The sequence below is a fragment of the Podarcis filfolensis genome (genome assembly GCF_964270895.1).
Source record: "Podarcis filfolensis genome assembly, chromosome: 14".
NCBI classification, from domain to species: domain Eukaryota; kingdom Metazoa; phylum Chordata; class Lepidosauria; order Squamata; family Lacertidae; genus Podarcis; species Podarcis filfolensis.
The window spans coordinates 51,475,883-51,490,345 of record NC_139616.1 but is presented as its reverse complement, the minus strand read 5'-3'; the positions used below and the strand labels follow the sequence as shown (position 1 = coordinate 51,490,345).

At 44.2% G+C, this 14,463-nt stretch overlaps 1 protein-coding gene across 4 annotated transcripts in view; it reads left to right on the top strand.

The window, feature by feature from the left end:
* The window catches only part of SMURF1 (SMAD specific E3 ubiquitin protein ligase 1), a 50,569-nt gene extending 39,646 nt beyond the window's left edge, over window positions 1-10,923 (top strand). For 2 of the 4 annotated variants that reach the window (XM_083585685.1, XM_083585687.1), the window contains 6 exons: window positions 490-668; window positions 984-1,121; window positions 1,954-2,074; window positions 3,645-3,846; window positions 4,280-4,364; window positions 7,271-10,923. In XM_083585685.1, the coding sequence (XP_083441811.1) occupies window positions 490-668; window positions 984-1,121; window positions 1,954-2,074; window positions 3,645-3,846; window positions 4,280-4,364; window positions 7,271-7,370 (825 nt within the window). In that variant the 3' untranslated portion in view covers window positions 7,371-10,923. The remainder of the gene's footprint in view (window positions 1-489; window positions 669-983; window positions 1,122-1,953; window positions 2,075-3,644; window positions 3,847-4,279; window positions 4,365-7,270) is intronic. The other 2 variants (XM_083585686.1, XM_083585688.1) reach the window with 1 other exon arrangement.
* The last annotated feature ends 3,540 nt before the right edge of the window (window positions 10,924-14,463 follow it).

The following is a 14,463-nucleotide window of genomic DNA, read 5'->3' as shown; positions in this document are numbered from 1 at the left end:
AGGAGAGTGACATGGAGTATCTTAGAAAAGGGCCTAGTTGGTTTTGTTGAACCTTGAATGCCACAAGCATATGCTATGCTGCAACATTTTGTTTCAGGTCTCTGTTGTTCTGCATGGAGAGAGATTGTACAATAGCCTTCCCAAGCAAACGTTGATTGGGCCCAAGTGCCTGCTTTTAACTGCATTGGCTCAAGTAGATTGGCTTTTAACATGAATCGCCATGTTTGTGGCTAATGATCTGATGGTCACAAGCCTGTAGTGCAGTATGGTAGGACTGTGGTCTCGAGACTGAATGCATTTAGTCAGCTGTGTTAAGTATATGTAACATTGAATTCTGTGCAAATTGATTAATTTCTCATCCAGAGGGCTTGAGATCATTAAGCGAAACTTTCATTGAACTAGGAAATGGCTGAAGGCATAAGTCTAGCCACAAGATGTCAGCATTGGGCTTCTCTTCCAGATAATGAGTCTCTTCGATGTTTCTCGTAGGATCATCTGTCTTACTTCCACTTTGTTGGTCGGATAATGGGTCTGGCTGTGTTCCATGGACACTACATCAACGGAGGTTTCACCGTTCCTTTCTACAAACAGCTGCTGGGCAAACCCATCCAGTTATCTGATCTGGAATCAGTCGACCCAGAACTACACAAGAGTTTAGTTTGGATTCTGTAAGTATTGCATACGCAGTTGAAAGCTTTTTAAAAAGACTAGGGTGAGCGGAAGCAGCTCCACATAGTAGGACTTTGCAGCCCCTCAAAGTCACTGTTCGTCTGCATAGTCCTCTACCATCGCTTGGGTGTGTAGATCCATCAGAATCTCTAGTGCTGTCCAGCAAAACAAAGGTAGAGTTTGATTGTAAAAGACGCTAGATCAACTCCTAATAAATAGCTTGGATTCTTCCTGCCATAATGTTTACTTAAGAAGAATGTTTTGTGCGCCCTGGAGAGCACAGAAATGACTTGCAGTCTTTGCCTTGTTGACAGAGAGAATGACATCACTCCGGTTCTGGACCATACTTTCTGCGTGGAGCACAACGCTTTTGGCAGGATTCTGCAACATGAGCTCAAACCAAATGGAAGAAATGTTTCTGTTACAGAGGAGAACAAGAAAGAATATGTGAGGTACCACCAGAGGAGGTTAAATGTTATCCTCTCATAATGCAGAGGTGGTGGTGGTCAGTCTCAGTTTCTCTGTCTCTCTCCCCACTCCTTGACTTGCACCAGTTTGTGTGTTCAGAACATTTCAGTTCTGTAGTGCAACTGTGGGTCAAAGTTATCCAGTGATCTCTGTAATATGTGTGCTTGTGCGCTTCTAGTTGCTGGAGACACCTTAATTTTTGCCACCTAGTGTCTTCTATTTGGCTTCGGAATCTCATTCTTACGATAGCCTTGACTAATGCCACACAGTTGCTGCTGAAGCTGTAGGCCAGAGGTGGTCTTGATGGGTCTTGCAGTGTATTTTGCAGAATACATTTCTCATCTTGTACCACTCGGTGTTCTTCTTTGTGGCTGTGGCTTTCATCTGCTCTGCCTCTTTCTCCCTATAGTTGTATGCAGCTTGTTGCTAGGATCAACACAGAATTTGTAACTGGTCACGGATGTCCAAATTGGATGATGACTTTACTCAGATCTGCCTCCTTTAGGTGGTGGGAATTGGCAGCATAATTGGGGCCTGCAGTGCCATGCATCTTCCCCATGTACATGTTTTAAGAAAGCTGCACTGACACATGGACCCCAGTGGTGCTGGAGATTGGGCAGGCATGCTGCCCACCATGCGCAGGGATGAGATCCCTGCAAAAAATATTGTTTGCTCCTCCCAAAGTATTCCTCGTTTGGGAGTTCCTAGGGGGGGGGGGGAAGCAAAATCTTGAGTGTATCTATTTTGCTGCAAGTTATATTTCACTTGAAGGCTTCTGCATTCAGTTCTCACTTTTGATTCGCTCCCTGTCCCCAGGTTGTACGTTAACTGGCGGTTCATGAGAGGAATTGAGGCCCAGTTCCTGGCTCTTCAGAAAGGCTTTAATGAACTTATTCCTCAACACCTACTGAAGCCTTTTGACCAGAAGGAGCTTGAGGTATTGCATCCTTTTCTCCATTCAAATTACGTTGTGGTTCGTGTGTTCCGTTAAGTGCCCTGGGGGGGGGGGAGGAATCCCCCTTTTCATATTGTGTGGGACAGTTTTGCCTGAAGCTGCTGGGCATGCTAAGCCTGCTCTTTGCTCCTCACTACTGTTTAAAGAGCACTGATGTTCTACGTACACCATCAGAAAAGATAGTTGAGTGGCTGCTTTTGCACATCAACAAAATGCAGGAAAAGGATATGCAAACTTCAACCTCCAAAGCTAGACGAAAACACTGAGCTGGGTGAGGACAAAACTATCTCCCCAGGATAATAAAATGCCCACAAAACCAGACGTTTGGGCACCATTAGGAAAGTGGAACCTTTTTGTATTGGCTGACATACCTTCCTGATCTCCAGGTGTGCATAGCAATTTGATGGCTTTGAGTGGTCGACTCACCTCATTGTCAGTACAGATTAACCAAACAGCTATTTTTTGTGATCAAATCTTTGTTAAAAAATTCTCGATCACTTAGGAAGATCCACTAGGTCAAAACACTTCTGATCTCAAGGCAGTATCTATTTTTCATTTCTCACAGCAGTTTGATGTTCAGTTATTATCGTAGATTGGTGGTATTACTTGTATTTTAGTAATAGTTGGATGGTGCCTTGTACGCCTCCTTCCAGCAACTCCTGCAGCCAAGCTGGTGCCAGGATCCCCAGACACACTGCCCAAGCTTGTGCCCTGGGAAAGTTGCTTAGGTGCTGCTAATACAGTGGTTTGACTTCAACCCCCAAAGCGCCCCTATTCTCTCTGGAGACAAATGGATGTCAACAACAAGTAATCAGCACATAAAAAGTTTGGCCAGTCCTATATCCAGGAGGAAATGAAATTCAAAAACCTAGGAAAGACACTTAACTGTGGAATTAAATGGTGTGCATAGTGGACACAGAGAGTTCTGTTTGTGTGTAAAAGGTAAAGGTACCCCTGACCGTTAGGTCCAGTCGCAAACGACTCTGGGGTTGCGGCGCTCAACTCGCTCTACAGGCCAAGGAGCCGGCGTTTGTCCGCAGACAGTTTTTTCGGGTCATGTGGCCAGCATGACTCAGCCGCTTCTGGCAAACCAGAGCAGCGCACGGAAATGGCATTTACCCTCTCTCCGGAGCGGTTCCTATTTATCTACTTGCACTTTGATGTGCTTTCGAACTGCTAGGTTGGCAGGAGCTGGGACCGAGCAACGGGAGCTCACCCCGTCTTGGGGATTCGAACCGCCAACCTTCTGATCGGCAAGTCCTAGGCTCTGTGGTTTAACCCACAGCGCCACCCGCGTCCAAGTTGTAAATACTTGTGCACTCTGCGGCAGAAGGTGTGAATGTGTGGCTCCTGATTTGTACGTCGTCTTTCCACACACAGAGAGAACAGTGTATCACAAAATCAACAGTCGCATGACAGTTTCACAATAACAGAAATAATAAAAGAGCAACACAGTAGCCAGTAAAACAGCATACAACTCACTCACCCACCCACCCATATTTCAAATCTATAAACGTTCTGCCCCTTACATTGTGTATTTCTGATCCATCAGCTCATCATAGGTGGCTTGGATAAGATCGACTTGAATGACTGGAAGTCCAACACACGCCTGAAGCACTGCATGGGAGACAGCAATATTGTCAAGTGGTTCTGGCAGGCGGTGGAAGCCTTTGATGAGGAGAGAAGGGCCAGGCTGCTGCAGTTTGTGACGGGCTCCACGCGGGTTCCCCTCCAGGGTTTCAAGGCTTTGCAAGGTGACTGATAGGGGTGCTGAGTTAGCACGCTTGTGCAGAGGGCTGCCCATGGCGCACCCAGTTAACCTGCCACCAGTTCCTCCTTGATGATTCTGCCCTTTGTTAGCTATACTATGAATTGTTCCATCTGTAACACATGGAATTGCCTTATATTGGAGCCAGTCCATTGGTACCTCTAGTCCGGTACATTCTGCTCATAACAGCCAGCAATTTTCCAGGGTCTTGGGCAAAGGGTGTGTGCGCTCACTCCCATTTTGTTTCTCTCTAGACTCGTTGGCCTGTGTGTATGTGTGCACATGCGCACCTCTGTGCTTAGGATCTGTGACTTCCCAATCTCTGCCTCGCTGCTATCAGGGTTTATACGTGTCAGAAATGACTAGTGTGCTCATAGTTGTGTTTTTGAAGGGCCTTAACTAGAATGTCTGTTTGCAAGGTTCTACAGGCGCCGCAGGACCCAGGCTCTTCACTATCCACCTGATAGATGCAAATACAGACAACCTTCCAAAAGCTCATACTTGGTAAGGCTGCTTTTCTGCCCACCCAGCTGTGGTGAAGTGTGCCTGTGCGAATGTGCCCTCAAGTCTGCCCAGATGAAACAGCAAAGCTTTACCAAAAGTAAATTGTGTTGTAGTGATGTTTGGTGTACATCTAGAAACTTAAGGGAAAACCTTCGCTTATTATTAGGTGGTTAGAATGAAAGTTAAAGAGTGATTAGAGCTATTTTGGTCAAAGTTTAATCATACTCAAATACAGCAAAGTACTGTTAAAACATTCATGAATGGTGGAGGCAGCAGTCTATGGATTCTAAATGTTTTTAATTCCATGTTTTATATGGCACAGTAGAAAAAGAATCAATTAATGTTGGAAGCTGTATGAGCAAAGACCCCATTCAGCTAATTACACCCATGTTTTGACTAACAGTTTGCAGATGTAAGGGCCTAAGTAAATGATGCATGTTAATGCTTGTGGCAGCTAATCTTTAATAAAAATAGGCTGCTTTGAACAAGCCCAATTTAGAATGGAAAAGCAGCCAGGTGCTAGAAAGGGTGCCTCGCTTTTGGTTTTTTGTTTTTTAAAAGATATTTATTAAAGTTTTACAAAAAGAAAAAAGTTACAGAATAAAAAAGAAGAAAAAGGAAAAATACAAAAAGTACAAAAATACATGGGGGGAAAAATGCAAAATACAGAAAAAATGAATAGAAAATAGTTAAAAACAAATCTATCTTTTCATATCTTAGATTTCATTTACTTATTTCCCCGACCTCCTCACACCTCCCTTTTTTTTAAAGAAATATTTATTAAGATTTTACAAAGACAAATATACAAAAACACATAATAATAATAAAAAATTAAAAAATAAGTAAAACATACAGAAGAAACAAGAAAAATTAAAAACAATTATTTTTCATAACTTAAAACTCACTTGCTTGTTTCTTTTTTTTTTTTTTTTAAATAATTTTTATTAACAGGCCAATCACATCACATTATTCAAATCACATTGGTTCCAAATTATACAGCCAAATTTTAAATTTTTTGGGTGTACCCATATATCAAGCTCCGCACGAGTCCAAAGTTCCGGATAAGTCCAGACATCCCTTATTTTGCTGCATTAATTAATCAGTTCTATCCAGTTCAATCCAGATAGTCCTTTATATTTTCTTAATCTTGTTTGTTGTCATACGTTCCTTTCTTTGCGATCTCTGATGATTCTCACAAGCAGGCTAAGAGCTGGCTTCTCTGTGTGGGTTCTTTATTATCCTTTTATTTTCCAGGCTAGCCAAATAAATCAAATAGATCAGGGGGCTCTGTCAGGTCAAACTTTCAGTTCCATACTCCTTCTCTTCTCCAACATTCCTGAATCTCCTCCCCCATCTCTTTTTTCCTTCAGCAGCCTGTCTTGGTGAGACGCCATTTTTTTGCTGCGTCATAAAAATTCCTCAGCGTTCACCGATTATTTTCCACCTCCCACACAGTTCTTAAACTTCTGCTTATGATCTTAAAAAGACACGACGATCTTATTTCTTTCTTTCTGGGGTGGAGGTTATTTTTGTCACATCATATACGGAAAGGGGAAAGTTTTTCCTCCACCCCCCCTTTGTTTCAAACGTACAGTCTCTTGGTGACGACACATCAAAAGATTTACTTATCCGTCCGTCGCTCTCGGTCACAGAGATCCATTATTCAGCAGCCTTATCGTTGAGCTTTACTTGATATATGTGCTCCAGCCTCAATTCCAATCATCTGTTTCCAATTATAATTCCGGGCTGAAGCAACCAGCACGCGCTAATCAGAATCGGCGTCAGGAAGAGCTGACTTCACCGAGGGCTCGTGCCAAGTGTTCAGCACCCCCATCTCTCGGATCAGGGGGTGCCTTATGAACACCGCTGGCCAGGCAGCACCCCACCGCATTCTGGTGGGGAGGGAAGACTGCATACTTCCCATAGCAGCCCCTAAATTACCTCGTGTGGGTCAGAGAGATGTTATTGTCGGCCATCTTCCAACGCGCCCCCTGGTGGCCACCCACTTGCTTGTTTCATTGACTTCCTCACACCTCCCCTTCTTGTATTCCCATTTAACTAATCAAATCAGCAAATCCTTACCCTCTTTCATTTATCTTATATATATAATTTAACATTTTATAACTCAGTATTTTTATCCATTATCAATTCATTTTTCCATATTCTTAAAGCATTACAGCTGGAAACCACTTAATTTCTATCCAACATCATTCTAACATTCATTAATTTTGCAATATTTCTTTTTTGTATTCCCGTTCACATGGTTAATTCAGCAAATCCTTACCCTCTTTATTTTTATCTTAATTCTATATCTCAACATATTATAACTTTATATTTTCATCCGTTATCAATCCATTTTTACATATTCTTATTAACCTTGTTGCTAAGGCCGCTTCATTTCAATCCGGCATCATTTTAACATTCATTAATTTTACAATGTTTCTGCAAAGGGTGCCTCGCTTTTGCCTCACTGTCCACCTTTCTGCTCCAAAGCCACCTCTCCTCTCCCCCCCCCCCACTGCTTTGCACCCGTGGGACTTGTAGTCCCAAACTTCCCATTGGCACCAGGTTGGGGGAGGCAGCCACGCTGTAGAGAAAACAGCAAGCTCCCATTGGAAGCAAACATGCTGCCCTGTTTACTGCTGGCTGGCTTCTCATTGGGCCATCAGCTGTTTCAATTTCTGTGATCCCGGAAATAATGTATTAGTGAAGGTTGGCATCTTTCCTAGCAAACTATTAACAGCTAAACATTAGGAAAAGCCAGAATTCTGTTCCAGTTCCTCATAGCGATACAGCAGATACAAATGGCCAAACCAAAACACCAGCCTTTTCCAAGGGCCGGGTGAAGAGTTTCATTTTGAGTTGGTGTCAGCAGGGCCCTAACGCCAATCTCTTGCCTTCTGCAGCTTTAACCGAATTGACATTCCGCCTTATGAGTCCTACGAGAAGCTTTATGAGAAGCTGCTGACAGCTGTGGAAGAGACATGTGGGTTTGCAGTGGAGTGACTGGGCAACCAAAGGAAACAGATACTACTAGCTCATGGACCACCAAATCAAAAAGCTGTAAGAAGAAGCTTGCTGTGAACTTCTTTTGTCCAAAGCATTGCGACGCTTGACAACTGGGGGAGTGGAGGCTGCTTCCTCTCCTTCCTTCCTGTGGTGGTGTGGGGGGGGGGCTTTTGTTGGGGGTTCCCAACCATATTTTTCTCCCCTTTGTTACAAAAATTCCCCCTCCCCATTTTTTTCCCATGTCCCATGAAACAAAAGGCAGCCAGGTTCAGCATTTGGTTTTGGTTACCCAAGATATTCTGCTAGACTCGTAACACATATTGTGATAAGGTCAATGACCTGTGGTCTTTTTTTATAGGAGTATCAAACTGTAGTTGAGTATCTTGAGATTGGTTTGCTGAGGACTTTTCAACTGGTAGGTGTATCTGGATGTTTTGTCTTAATGCAGTCCTGAGCCCTTGTAGCATCTAGAAGCATCCTATGGAAATGAGACTGGCACCGGGATTCCAAATTGCACATTTCAGAATACCCATTAAAGAACAGTTAGCAGGAAACGGCTCCGTAGGTGCAGACAGCTGAAGGTTATTCCTTGAGAGGGAGCTTTTTGTCCAAGTGTGGTGGCTTGGCTCTTAAGAGAGAGGAACCCAGAGGAGTCCAAGCCATCTTGAACTGGGAGGTAAGTTTTCATTCTGGATGCTTTGTACATGAGACAGATTTGTTCTGTGGACTTGCTTCTCCTTCTGTGTGTGATTGAAGGCTTGTGTTAGAGAATGTGGCAGTGGGGAATGGGCCACATTGTCAGCAGCCTGAAAAAGTTTTCTCCTGACATTGTTTTTTCAGATTTTTTTTTTTACTTGAAACTGCAGAAATTCTTTTAAGAGGAAATAGCTAAAAGCAAAACTAATGGAACCAAGTTCCGTCGTTGAGCCACTGGGAGTGGAAAATGGCTCTGTTGAAAGATGAATATATAATAAAGATCTAACACAGGGGTTTTAAGCCTACAGATACTGAGTAACCCAGAGTACTGTTTTCAAACTCTTCTCCACCCTGACTTTCATATATCTGAAGCTAATGTTCAAAGTTGGTGTCAAGTGATTGGTTTCACACAGCTTCTCAGATGCAGGAGAATCAACCCTGTCGGGTTAACCAAATCAAACAGGTTTTTCAGTTTCCACAACAAGAAACAAGGCAGTGTTTTTAACAACATAACATTTTCTTGGCAAAAAGGTCAACTAGTAATAAATTGTGATTCAGTTCATAACCCCCCCCCAATATATATATTAAAATTGTTTTAAGCAAAGATGCATATTAACCGTTACTTTGGACAAGTAAGGACATTGGGGTTCAGCCATGGGTCAAATGGTTCTTTTACCTACAAGGATATTTCTGTTGTTCATTTTTATTTTTATTTTTAAAACATTGAATTTGATAATAGCTTTAAACTGTGATATGACAGATTTAAGTTAGATACCTGTCAGAGTCCTAAAATCTTTCTTTCCTGTTGTTAACCGTTTTTTTTTTTTTTTGTGATGGACACATGAGGATTATATTTGAGAAAGGAATTCTTTTTATTTTGTGTTTTTTGCACCATGTGGCTAAGTGTTGGATTTTTTAGGTGAGCTAAGGTTTAACTTGAAATTGCCTTTTGAATCCAGGCGCACTTAAGGGACCAGTTAGCTGCAGCTAAGTTATTTAGGAAGGGAAGTGTATCAAGGAGGTTTGAGGGATTTCGGATTCACATATTTGGTTAAGCATCTTTGTAGTACTCTGGATAATAGAAATCTCATGATCTTGCCAAATGTCTGTGGAGATCAGATGTTGTTATTAGCCCTGTCCGTGGAATTTGAATGCACAAGGTTTCGTAGAGATTGGAACGTCACACGAAAAGGTTTTCACAAGTCATTTCCATGAAAATCTGAGGTGTTGGAAGTGAAAGGTCTTCCCTGAGCACAGAGGCTGAACAGGTTGCCCATGTGAGATTAGCAACAGTTAGCAATGGCGACTGTTCACCTGGAGGTGAATCTTAATGTGACTCTTGCCATGTGGTTTCAGCTTCTGTACGGTTGGAGCCCACACCATGCCAACGACATTTGAGATGGAGAAGTAAGCGAGCAGGTGGCCACAGATGTGGCAGGCATGCTCCAAGGGCAGCATGAGCATTGGCCCCGAGTCCGTGTTCAGGGCCCGAGCACATGGCGCCTCTGTGATAATAGTGCAGAAGATTGGGGGACTTCTATCTCCAGGATATTCTTTACATTTCCCATTTTGTGTCACTGTTCCAACACCCAAGAGCCCAAACAGACGGTTTGCTGCATCTTAGCTTGAGGCAGCAGCAGCAGCAGGGATCAAAGGAAAAAAGTAGACCAAAGGTTTTTTTCCCCAGGGTGCTGGCTAGAGCGGCACAGACCACTTGCTTCTGCTCAGGCTGAAACTTCCACATCTCCTCCCTGAACAAGAGAGGGTATAAAATATAAGTGGGAAAGTGGGATTCTTGCTGCTACAATCTGCTGAGCTTCAGCACAGTCTTTGCTGAAAGCTTTTTAGCAGTCAAACCATCCAAAGGACACACAACAGACTTGATGGTTTTATATTTTCCCTGCAGTGGTCTCTTGGTAGATTCAGGCCCTCCGGGCTTGCAGCAAGTCCGTGGAAGTCTACCCTAAGGCAGATGGAGGTGGTGAAGGGAACAGGAAGTTTCCTACTCTTACACAACTGACTTGCCGGCAGTACACCTTTCCCCTCTCCCCCATGCAGGAGGTGGTGAAAGGGCTATTTCAGTTGAGACAGAGGAACAAGAGCAGGGCTACGTGCTTCCTCTTCCCCCAAGCAGCTTATCACATCCAAAGTCTCCTTTAATCTAAAATCTCCAGTATGTCTAGCAGTGTAGGTCAGTGATACAAATCTGTTTTTTGTTTGTTTGTTTGTTTGCTCTTTTGTTTAGTTGCCCTGAAATGCATCATCCTTCGTTTATGCACTCAGGGATGTAGGAAATTGCCACTCCTTTTGTGTTACGAATTGGAAAGGTATGAGTGAGTAGCCCAAGGTCTAACCTTGACATATTGGAGCAACTTTTTGTTTCTGAAGAGGCTGCTTGTTCAGCATGGGGTGTGGTTTATGAAACCTCAACTATCATTCAGACGCCTCTTTCCCCCACTTCCTTAGTCCATTGCCCAGTATACTACACTGTAGAGCACAGAAAGTTTTCCAGAAATGCAGTACATATTTGTTCTTACTCAGTTAACTTTTTTTTTGTTCCTCAACCACTTTATAATGTATTTTTTAACTTATTATTTTGTAACGTCTTGTTTTTAAGTATTGCTGCTACTCCTTGTTACTCTTCTCACCATTTTTATTGCAAATTTTATTTTGTGAAAAAGTTGTACACTAATGTTCTTCATTTTATGTCTAAATCAAAGTATTTAAAGAAATACTAGTTCTATTTAACGTGGTTATGGAGCCAGCTGGAATAAACCGTGATTGTATAGCAGGCTGGGCCCAGGAGGTCATGTTCATTTTTGTTACATATGCAATAAACTCTCACAACTTTAAATTTGTGTAAAATCTTTTAAAATGTTTCCACTAGTGTGTTAGATGCACCAGAAATGTAATACTAATCATTTTAGCTTTCATTGTGAATAGGAGGCTACCTTAGGCCAGGTAAGATTATTTGTTCCTTTTGAGCAGGGCAACTCACCTAGAGCTCTCCAGCTGTTGCTCACCTGCATCGTCCTTTGTCATTGGGTGTGGTGACTGGGGCTGGTGGGAACTGGATCCCCACAACATCTGGAAGGTACCATGATGGCTTTCCCTGATCTAGGATAGTATTGTCCACTCTTTCCCACCACCTGCCCTGCAGATCCTTTTTAACCAGAGGTGCCTGGCACTGAATACGGGACCTCTAGCATGCAAAGCATTTTTCTTGTCGTTTAAGTCTGGCCCCTTTTTATATAGCATCTTGCCTGCTCACCTGCGAGAAGGAACAGCCTTGTAAAATGGTGGTGTTGAGCCACAATAAGAAGTGTGTGGGGTCAGGAAAGCCAGTTTTGTTTCGTTTTTTAAAAAAGAAACTGTGGATAGATTTGCAATCTGCCACATGATGGCTGCCCTGAACATTTCCTCCCTGCAAGGAAGCAAAGGGGTATGTGGACTTATAATCGAGATGCACCAGAGCCACGTGCTCTTCCAAAACCTGACTTATGGGCACATGCAGAGTAATGATGGTGCTCCTTCCTGGACGGCAGAGTCATTAATACTCTTGATGGATGTTCTCTTTTTCTTTTGGGCTTGGAGGAACAGAAGGTCTTGGCCTGCCTTCTCGCTGGCTCTCCTCCTTCCTTGGATATAGAACAAAGCGTGTCATTGTGCCCAGGTTGAGACTGCAGGCCCTGGCAAAGCTTGTCCTGAGCAGAAGCACTGGCGTGCTGATGGATCGACTTGGACAAAGCTCGCCTGTCCGGCTGCTTGCCTGTAACCATTACTTTCCCTTCCCCGACTCCACATGTGCTCTCCTGGAAGGTTTGTGCTTGCACACTGGACACGTGAGCTGGATGGGTTGCACGTGTCTTTTCCTAAGAGCACAGTCTCCAACCTGCCAGCTCCGGCAATTTCCCTCACGTTGACTTGCCTTTGTCTTGGTCCCATAACCCCTGTGAATTGCAGAGGATCTTGGGGAGATTACAAAAATGCTTGCTCAGGGCATCAGCTCAGCTTGTTGGGAGGGCTGGCTCAAGGCGGGTGGGGAGTTTAGCAAGTGACCTTAGCAGGGACCCCTCTTGCTGTGATGGTGCCCAGCCACAGGTTTAACTAGTCATACACTCCAACATATCTCCGATGAAAACAGGGATGCCCTAAGGAAAAGTGGGACTTTCCGAGATCAAATCAGAAATTGGCTTCTGTAAATCTGGGACTGTCCCTGGAAAACAGGGACCCTTGGTGGGTCTGCAGTGGAGTGTGGCTGTTTTTAATTTCTTACAGTGGCCTGTTGCAATGCGATATTGGGACCATTGCAGGACAGTAGAACGGCCACACGCTGCTCCCATCACCAGGGAAGTCACTGCATGCATCAGTGTTGGTGGGCCTTACTGGGACCCCAGCAGCTAATTCCTTCTGGTTACTGACACCAGGCCTGGAGGCTGGGCTTCAGTAGCAATCTCCTTGCTTTACTCCTGCCGGCAGGTGAAGATTTTTCTATTCCAACAGGCCTTTGGGAACTGACTGCTTTTGAGGAAAGGGCTGGTGCTGTGTTTTAATTCTATTAGTGCTTTAATTACACTTTAATGATTGTCTTCTCTTACGTTTTTAGCTTGCTGTATTTTATCTGTGTTAGCTTCCATGTGTTGGAGGAAAGGTGGGATATTATTAATATTCAGTTCTTCTTTTTGGGGGTACTCAAGGGTACGTAGTATCAAAACCTCCCCCCCCCCATGTTAAAAGTGTGGCACTTACTGTTACAACTTCATGCTAGGTACCTGCACCTTTTTTTCTTTAAAAAACCTCCCAGTGATAATAATAATTTAATTTTAAAAAGTTTTATTGGAGTTTTCAGCAGAAAGAGAAGATCAGAAATAAATAGGAACAACAAAACAATAAATTATTAAATCCATGTGCGCAGTGGGCATCTGCGTCACCCGGCTGAGCTGATTCAGAAAAACACTTGACTCTGCAGGAGACCACAGCAGGTGAAGACTTGGGAAATTCTGCTTTTCTCAGATAAGGAATTGGTGCATGCAAAGAATAAGAACCGGAAAGAGGAAAGTGGTCTCCCCTGCATGCTGGCCATGCAAACCCAAAACACAGAAGCTGGATTCCATTTTCTTTCATTTCATTTGTACCCCCACCTTCCTCCAAGGAGCTCAAGGCAGCAGATCTGATTCTATTCCCCACCCTGGGCCTGTCTTGTCTCTATCTACTCTCTCCATGGCATGTATAATTTTCTGAACTTAGGATCATAGAATTGTAGAGTTGGAAGGGACCACGGGGTCATCTAGTCCAACCCCCTGCAATGCAGGAATTTTTTTGCACAGCAAGGGACTTGAATCCACAACCCTGACATTAAAAGTCTTTACTGCCTCTTGCCTTTTCTCTAAGCGAGAAAATCCCAAACGCTGCAACCTTTCTTTATAGCGGGTATGCAAAACAACTGCTTTTTATATGGGGTAAGGTGCATCTTGGCTTTTGTATTGACACGCGGCTGTCATTGGACATGGTGATTTTCAGAGTTCAAGGGGTCAGGCCATGGGTCCTGAGGAGCCTTAACCATCTGAAATCAGCCACAGGGGAATGGAAGCAGGAAAGAATAGGCGGAGGCTTTGCACTGCACGTTCTCAGCAAGCGGAGTTTCCCCAGGGCATGTAAACACAGTGCGATTGTTTCAGTTACACGTGCTGAGACTCTGCCTGTATAGCCAAGGCACAATAGGCCATGGGAACTTGGGCGCTGAGCCAGAGACTTCAGTGAACTACATGGTTTTGAAGGACCTGCGTGGTGGCATCTCGGGGACTGGGAGGGAGACAGTACCAGACAGCGAAGGAGAAAGAGCAGCAGCTTCTGATCGTATTCTGCCACGTGTCACCAAACCTGTCTGGGATCCCTTTCCATCAAACAGTGCACATTGCTGCTGAACGTGCATCGTTTCCCTGACTGAACTGATCGCCCGCCTGAAGCCTCGGAGATGAGGGGACACTGTGCCCCCGCTCCAGCTGCTGTTGGACTACAGCTCCCATCAGCCCTGATCATTGGCTGGTGCTGATGGGAGTTTGTAGCCTGACAGCAGCCGGTGGAGGGGCAGCACAGACTCCCCATCCCTGTCTTCAAACAGTTATAATGCACTCCTGTAGCCCCATGCAGTGTGTGGGTCGTAGAGGAATGCATGTTCCTTCCTTTGTGATCTTCCAATTCAACAGCTCCTGATAAGTTTCCAAGGGACCCACAGGGCCCCCAGAGTGGACTGGCTGCAGTGTGGCGCCAGTTCCTATTTCTGAGTCTGGCCTACCTCACAGGGTGGTTGCAAAGCTTAAATGGGCAAGGGGAGGACCATGACGACACTGCTTCTTGGATGAAGTATGGGATGACAATCTGACGCACCAAGGAA